Source organism: Salvelinus alpinus, chromosome 20 (assembly GCF_045679555.1).
Source record: "Salvelinus alpinus chromosome 20, SLU_Salpinus.1, whole genome shotgun sequence".
Lineage (NCBI taxonomy): Eukaryota > Metazoa > Chordata > Actinopteri > Salmoniformes > Salmonidae > Salvelinus > Salvelinus alpinus.
This window is the reverse complement of record NC_092105.1, coordinates 19,943,553-19,952,425: the sequence shown is the minus strand read 5'-3', so window position 1 is coordinate 19,952,425 and position 8,873 is coordinate 19,943,553. Positions and strand designations below refer to the sequence as shown.

The following is an 8,873-nucleotide window of genomic DNA, read 5'->3' as shown; positions in this document are numbered from 1 at the left end:
ATACATGTAGTTATTTTTCTCTCTCACACAAGTAGTGCTTTACTTGTCCTGTATTAGCGACAAATACAGACATCTTCAGTGTCCGTAATTTTTTTTAAATTCTATATCCACCACTGCATCCAAATCGCAGCACCCCCACCCCCAAACTACTCCCCCCACCTTCCCACGCACTCAGCTGTCCCCCATAACCTCACCGCTGCAGTCCGAGCCACAGTCACCAGCGAGGCGCAGCGGAAAGGTGGGATCCCCGAACCTACAGCAAAGCAGAGATCAACTCCGGGGTGAAAACTGTCAACTGGAAACTTCAAGGATGCCCAATAAATGGGTTAAGTACGAAATATACTTTGGAACATCTACAGACAAAGTAAGCAATCATTTGGTTGGATAATTTTTGGGAAAGAATTACGCTACTTAAAAATATTTTGGTGGATTTCTATGGACGCAGTCATTTGACCAAAGCAGATGCTCGCACATAGCACGAATAGAATGTGCACTTCTGACATTTTTCTTTAACCCTCAAACTGGATTTACGAACCCTGAACGAGACCTCTATGTTCTTGGAGTGTGTGGGAGCGCACGGCGCTGCGTCAAACGGAACAATGAACGTCAGTCTGGGACTCACAAACATCACCACCTGTGGAAACGAGTCCGTGGTTCTCAAACCGCAACATGTCAAACAGAAAGGTGAGGAGCCGGGCCACCTATATTTATGTTTATTCATAAACCTAAATGAAGTGACCAAATACGGGAAAAAAGATACACAAAAGCAGTGTTTAGGTTTGTTAACTGGATTCGTCCTGACATTCGTTATTTTCTTATTTCTAGTTGTTTATTATTATTTGTGTACTTGTATGACATGTTTACTGCATTGTTAGGAGCTGGTAACACAAGCATTTCGCTGCACCCCCTATAACATCTGCTAAACTGTTTACGCGACCAATAGGCCTACAGTTTGATTTGAAAAACCATTGCATTTTCGTCAATCTGACACAAAATTCAGTTCACCAGCAATAGGCGCTCAAACTACGGATTCCTTGATATTTCGTTTATCAATAGGCCCATTCCAAATATCGAAGTTAAACCCGAGCCTGAGACAAAACAAAACAATTTTGCGAAAAAGTTCATCACTATTACATGCAAAGTACAAATGCAAATGTTTCCATGATGCTATTCCATTATTTTTTTAAATAAATCGAATTATATATAATAGAATAATGAATTGGTTGCAATTAATAACATTTAAAAGGGCTGGAACATAATGTTCTGATTGCTACAGTAATCAATGTCCCCTATCTTTCTAAGAATTGTTGGTCAACCGAGTCAACCCGAGTGCAGATGCCTAGACTTCTCCACAAATGAATTACAATAGCACTAGTCTAGTGTGTTTTCATACAGTGCGTGCGCGCGTGTGTGTGTGTGTGTGTATGAGTGTGTGTGTGCAGTGATGTAGCTAATTAATTTAGCAGCAGAAAAAGCAACAGCGCATTACGCACTCATGTATCCAATCTAGTCACAACGAAACCCAATGCTGGAGAACATCACTCTTATTCAGAAATCGTCACTCCTGGAAATACACCCCTATCCCCCTTTAAAACCATGACTACCACCCATCCTTAAACAAATTGTTGACAGACATTACTACTGCAATATTTACCATACATGAAGCCAATTCCCAGTGCAGTCAGGAGACTGAAGCTTTATGCCTGCTCCACAAGGTCAGCATTGCTCTTTATCAATCTGGAAAACTCAATGTTCTAGCTGTATCTGTCCACTGCTAACAAGGTGGCTTTTTCCCACGCTCATTTTGATCTGTTGTCTAGAGCAAGGGCAGTGTGTGTGTGTGTGTGTGTGTGTGTGTGTGTGTGTGTGTGTGTGTGTGTGTGTGTGTGTGTGTGTGTGTGTGTGTGTGTGTGTGTGTGTGTGTGTGTGTGTGTGTGTGTGTGTGTGTATGTGTGTGTGTGTGTGTGTGTGTGTGTGTGTGTGTGTTTGATAGCTAGAGAAATGACCAAAGAGAGCATTCCCTTCCAGCTCCTCCATCCATCCCTCTATCAGTGAATGATATTGACATGCTGATGTACCGTAATGAAAATCAACTCTGAATACCTATGAGAAACAGGTTGGTGTCAGGTGTCTGAGAAATGTGATCAGAGAAATGATTTTGACATGGGAATAAGGTTGTGATACAAAAGGAGTGGAAGTGAATTGTACACCGCACCAACCAGTATAGATTAAGGGAGAGGGAATGAGGGGAGATGGGAATGTTGGTTAGAAATAATTATTGGGAATCAGATCGTTAATTGATTTTAGGCTATATCTACTCAGCATGGACACCAGCCTTTATGCAACTGGTCCATCAAATCAAATTGTATTAGTCACATGCGCCGAATACAACTGGTGTAGACCTTACAGTGAAATGCTTACTTACGAGCCCCTAACCAACAATGCAGTTTAAAAAAAAAAAAACTATGTCGGAGGCATTGGTTAGTTGAGGTAATATGTACAGGTAGGTAGAGTTATTAAAGTGACTATGCATAGATGATAACAACAGAGAATAGCAGCGTCGTAAAAGGGGGGGATAGTCTGGGTAGCAATTTGCTTATGTGTTCAGGAGTCTTATGGCTTGAGGATAAAAACTGTTTAGAAGCCTCTTGGACATAGACTTGGCACTCCGGTACCACTTGCCATGCAGTGGCAGGGAAAACAGTCTATGACTAGGGTGGCTGGAGTCTTTGACAATATTTAGGGCCTTCCTCTGACACCGCCTGGTGTAGAGGTCCTGGATGGCAGGCAGCTTATTCCCAGTGATGTACTGGGCCATACGCACTACCCTCTGTAGTGCCTTGCGGTCGGAGGCCAAGCAGTTGCCATACCAGGCAGTGATGCAACCAGTCAGGATACTCTCGTTGGTGCAGCTGTAGAACCTTTTGACGATCTCAGGACCCATGCCAAATCTTTTCACCCTCTCGAGGGGGAATAGGTTTTGTCGTGCCCTCTTCACGACTGTCTTGGTGTGCTTGGACTAGAGGTCAACCGATTAATCGGCATGGCTGATTAATTAGGGCCGATTTTAAGTTTTCATAACAATCGGTAATCGGCCTTTTTGGACGCCGATTATGGCCGATTACATTGCAATCCATGAGGAGACTGCGTGGCAGGCTGACCACCTGTTACGCAAGTGCAGCGTCAAAAGGACCTTGTGGCTGCAAGGAGCCAAGGTAAGTTGCTAGCTAGCATTAAACGTATCTTATAAAAAACAATCAATCTTCACATAATCACTAGTTAACTACACATGGTTGATGATATTACTAGGTTAACTAGCTTGTGCTGCGTTGGAAAAAATCAATGCGGTGCCTGTTAATTTATAATCGAATCACAGCCTACTTCAACTTCGCCAAACGGGTGATGATTTAACAAAAACGCATTGCCGAAAAAACACAATCTTTGCACAAATGTAGCTAACCATAAACATAAAAACATAAACACCATAAATACAAATGGTATAGAGAGAAATAGTCGACGCGTCATAATTTCTATAATAACTACAACCTAAAACTTCTTAACTGGGAATATTGAACCACCAGCTTTCATATGTTCTCATGTTCTGAGCAAGGAACTTAAACGTTAGCTTTTTTACATGGCACATATTGCACTTTTACTTTCTTCTCCAACACTGTGTTTTTGCATTATTTAAACCAAATTGAACATGTTTCATTATTTATTTGAGACTAAATAGATTATATTATATTGTATTATATTAAGTTAAAATGGTCATTATTCTAAATAAATATATATATATTAATTGGTATCGGCTTTTTTTGGTCCTCCAATAATCGATATCGGTATTCGTGTTGAAAAATCATAATCGGTCGACCTCTAGCTTGAACCATGTTAGTTTGTTGGTGATGTGGACACCAAGGAACTTGAAGCTCTCAACCTGCTCCACTGCAGCCTCGTCGATGAGAATGTGGGCATGCTCGGTCCTCTTTTTCCTGTAGTCCACAATCATCTCCTTTGTCTTGATCACATTGAGGGAGAGGTTGTTGTCCTGGCACCACATGGCCAGGTCTCTGACCTCCTCTCTATAGGCTGTCTCGTCGTTGTCGGTGATCAGGCCTACCACTGTTGTGTCATCGGCAAACTTAATGATGGTGTTGGAGTCGTGCATAGCCGTGCAGTCATGAGTGAACAGGGAGTACAGGAGGGGACTGAGCACGCACCCCTGAGGGGCCCCTGTGTTGAGGATCAGGGTGGCGGATGTGTTGTTACCTACCCTTACCACCTGAGGGCGGCTCGTCAGGAAGTGTGTGTGTGTGTATGTAGTGTGGTGTGTGTGTGTTGTGATGTGTGTGTTTGACCAGCGCTCTGTCAACAACAGCAGTTGGTACAAACTGAGGCTGTGTACGGAGACGAGAGAGTCTTAAGCCTGAGGAGGCCCTTCACTGCCCTGTATGTAACACACACTATATTTAGCATGCCCCTCAGAATCACACACATTATCCGACACACACACACACACACACACTGATGAGGAATATCCAAGACCGCAGCTGCTGCCATCATCTTTAGTCACTCAGTCACCCTAACACTTGCTCACTTTCTCACTCAACCACTCTAATTTCTCTGTTTCTCTCACTTTCTCTTTGTCCCTGTGTGTTCTGGTATTTTTAGAACAGTAGACTGAAGTAGGCAGACAGAAAAACAGACAGTGCTGTATGCTGGTGGAATCACAAAGAGGGTTGAGTGATTTCATAGCAAGCCAAGCCTCCTTGACCAGAGGACTAGAGGTTCAGCTCTAACACTCAGATGACTCCCACATGCTTCAAGCCCTCTTGTCATTGTGAAGCAGACAGTTATACTTGATTTAAACTCTTTTTTACAGGGCTGGGATGGATTCCATTTCAATTCAGTCAATTCAGGTGAGAAATTGAAGATCAATTTGACTGCAAATTACCCTTTGTTTTCAAATCAGAAGATGAAATGAATTAATAAAATTTCAATACATTTTGAGAATCAGTGGAGTTGAAATGTAGTTGAGCCTGGTTTGTGTTAAGGTAACTCCTCCCATCATGCATGACTAGGTGCTGCAAACAGCATGAGCTATCATAAGTCATCTAACACGGCTATAACACACACACAGCAACTCAGGTCGCCTGTAAACCCTTCTCACTAGCTGTAGTACATTACAATATGACAGTCTTATAGCAGGTCATGAAGTGATATTATCTCTTACGGAAGTGCTTGACAGTTGTCACCTGTCGTATCATGCTTATAACATTGTAAATTAGGCTGGAGGATAGATGATCACTGTGGTACATTTTTTATTAAACTAATAAAATGTCTCCCAGTAAAAAGTGTCTGCTGCCCCAGTGCACTCATATTGCTAGTGTCATTAAAGAGTCATGTTTATTCTTATGGCCCATTGTGCAGTATATGTGGTAATAAGGTGGACGTGACAAGCAGTGACAAAGACAAGCTATAGACAGTACCAAAGACAGTCTAGAGACAGCGACAGACTTGCTAGAGGCAGTACCAAAGACAGGCTAGAGACAGTGGCAAAGACAGGCTAGAGACAGTGGCAAAGACAGGCTAGAGACAGTGGCAAAGACAGGCTAGAGACAGTGGCAAAGACAGGCTAGAGACAGTACCAAAGACAGGCTAGAGACAGTTCCAAAGACAGGCTAGAGACAGTGCCAAAGACAGGCTAGAGACAGTGCCAAAGATAGGCTAGAGACAGTGCCAAAGACAGGCTAGAGACAGTACCAAAGACAGGCTAGAGACAGTACCAAAGACAGGCTAAAGACAGTACCAAAGACAGGCTAGAGACAGTACCAAAGACAGGCTAGAGACAGTACCAAAGACAGGCTAGAGACAGTACCAAAGACAGGCTAGAGACAGTGCCAAAGACAGGCTAGAGACAGTGCCAAAGACAGGCTAGAGACAGTACCAAAGACAGGCTAGAGACAGTACCAAAGACAGGCTAGAGACAGTACCAAAGACAGGCTAGAGACAGTGCCAAAGACAGGCTAGAGACAGTACCAAAGACAGGCTAGAGACAGTACCAAAGACAGGCTAGAGACAGTGCCAAAGACAGGCTAGAGACAGTGCCAAAGACAGGCTATCGATCACAAGTAGAATCCTCCTAGTTTCCAAATGGCACCCTGTTCCCTATATAAAGCTCTATGGGCCCTGGTCAAAAGTAGTGCACTGTGTAGGGAATAGGGAGTCATTTACACTATTTGCTATTTAGTGTCTGTTTTTACAGTGTTTGGAGGGTGATAGGGTGGTCGGTGTCCCGGTGGTTAGCGCATTGCGCCAGTAACTGGAAGGTTGCCAGTTCGAATCCCCGAGCTGACAAGGCAAACGCTCTGCTGTTCTGCCCTTGAGCAAGGCAGTTAGTTAACCCCCCAAAACTACTATGTTTACACAATGGTTTTGATTTGTTTGAATTTAACAAGGCAGACTCAGTGGGTGTCATGTTTACTTCACTGTAGATTTAGTGTGGCTTACCCCACCTCTAAACAATCACAACTACTACCTCCGTTTATGCAGTTTCCCATTCTCTCCGCTCCCCGCTGACTGTGTAAGCTAAGGAGAGATTTGCGCTGTGCCTTAAAATGGGAAAAATCTAACCAGTAAGATATCTGTGTGTGTTGTTTTCATTTGGAAATGTTGGTGCATGAGGCCGAGGTTGCTAGGCTACTGTGTATTGGGGAGAGAAACTTGAGGAAACATTCAACAAACTGGACTATTGAGTCATCATTTAGCACCTGCATACCCAACAAGCAATTCAATTCAAACCTTTTCAAAAACAGTGTCAACACAAATGCTTCTGTACTGGCCAACCAAAATGCTGAGTCACTCAACATGGACTTACTATTTCTCTCTCTTTTTCCATCTCAGTAATGGATGGATGCCTTCCGTAATGAGCTGTAGTGATGGAAGCTGTAGGCCCAGGTTCTGACCAAAGGGGTGAAAATGCACAATTCTCTTTATTTTCTAGTTACAGTATGTCTCTCTCTCTCTCTCTCTCTCTCTCTCTCTCTCTCTCTCTCTCTCTCTCTCTCTCTCTCTCTCTCTCTCTCTCTCTCTCTCTCTCTCTCTCTCTAACTCTCTCTCTCTCTCTCTCTCTAACTCTCTCTCTCTCTAACTCTCTCTCTCTCTCTCTCTCTCTCTCTCTCTCTCTCTCTCTCTCTCTCTCTCTCTCTCTCTCTCTCTCTCTCTCTCTCTCTCTCTCTCTCTCTCTCTCTCTCTGTCTCTGTCTCCGCTACCTTTCTCTCTTCCCTTCCTTTCTCTCTTCCCTTCCTCGCTCTCTGAGAAGGGGGAATGAGTGTGTGATGGTCCATATTGATAGGGACTAGCAGGTTGTATCCCAGGGGTAATTAAGGAGAGAATTTGCTCCTCTCCTCTCCTAGTACAAGCAGCCAGCAGGATGACAAAAGTAAATGAAATGTGCTCAAGGAGTTATGGCTGTTCCCTGCAAAGCCACCGAGCACACAGGGAAACTATTTGGCTTCCCGTGTAACATATTAAATTAGAGAGAGAGAGGAACAGAGAGAGAGAGGAACAGAGAGAGATGCACATACGTGCCACAAACCCAAACACGTGAATGCACTTACCACAGTTCTGCTCAGCTTGTTATTGAGAATGTGTTTAATTGCAGGCGCCTCCAAACACATTGTAATGAGCCAACACAGGTGGTGCCAACTCATTGTTCAGACACAGCATCAGGGTAATGTTATATGAAGAGGTGAGTGAGGGAGAGAGGTGAGTGAGGGAGAGAGGTGAGTGAGGGAGAGAGGCGAGAGAGGGAGAAAGAAAGAGTGTGCGAGTACATTTTTGTTATTGCATATTACAGCGTGATGTCATCTTTTAGGCAATGTGTTCATTGATTCAAGTAAGGCCTGTGTGATAAATCAGAGACTGCAGCCATCACCTGCTGAATGATATAATAACTAGCAAAGTACTGTTGATGGATTCCAACTTCAGACAGCACAACATAAGCTCAATGAAGTTACTTTCGCTGTCGACAGAGGAAGGCTTTCTTTTAAAGCTCAAAGTGTGATATCAGTGGCACACAGCTGTTCTGATGAAACACGGGGAGAGAGACCAAATCCTCCTGAAGTTCCTCTTCGTTCCTGCTGGGTTTTCAGTATCCGGTACAAGCCTTTTACAGGGCACTGCTCTCAAAACTGCCTTCAGATACACTGATCGATGAAGCTCAGATTGAGTGAACCAGCAGAGAGAGAATGATCCACGGTTGGATGATAAGCAGGTGGCCGTCTGAGAGATCGAGAGAGGAACAGAGAGAGACAGGCAGATTGAGAGAAAGACAGAGAGAGAAAGACAGAGAGAGAAAGACAGAGAGAGAAAGACAGAGACATGTAGAGAGAGACATGCAGAGAGAGAAAGACAGAGAGAGAGACAGGCAGAGAGAGAAAGACAGAGAGAGAAAGACAGAGAAAGACAGAGAGAGACATGCAGAGAGAGAAAGACAGAGAGAAAAAGACAGAGAAAGACAGAGAGAGAAAGACAGAGAGAGACATGCAGAGAGAGAAAGTAATACTGTAATACAGATGGAGAGGAAAGACGTGGACTATAATAGCATAAAGAGAGCTGGAGTAGACTGTATGTATGACAGGGAAACAGAGTTAGAGGTAGACTGTATGTATGACAGGGAAACAGAGTTAGAGGTAGACTGTATGTATGACAGGGAAACAGAGTGAGAGGTAGACTGTATGTATGACAGGGAAACAGAGTTAGAGGTAGACTGTATGTATGACAGGGAAACAGAGTGAGGGGTAGACTGTATGTATGACAGGGAAACAGAGTGAGGGGTAGACTGTATGTATGACAGGGAAACAGAGGGGGGGGTA

General features: G+C 43.7%; 1 protein-coding gene across 2 annotated transcripts in view; it reads left to right on the top strand.

Moving 5' to 3' along the window:
• Positions 1-207: 207 nt before the first annotated feature.
• Positions 208-8,873, top strand: part of LOC139546432 (cholecystokinin receptor-like) — a 28,622-nt gene continuing 19,956 nt past the window's right edge. For both annotated transcript variants that reach the window (XR_011669224.1, XM_071354801.1), the window contains exon 1: positions 208-684. Coding sequence is in view for 1 of the 2 variants with exons in the window: in XM_071354801.1 (XP_071210902.1) it covers positions 552-684 (133 nt within the window). In the remaining variant the exon portion in view is untranslated. The remainder of the gene's footprint in view (positions 685-8,873) is intronic.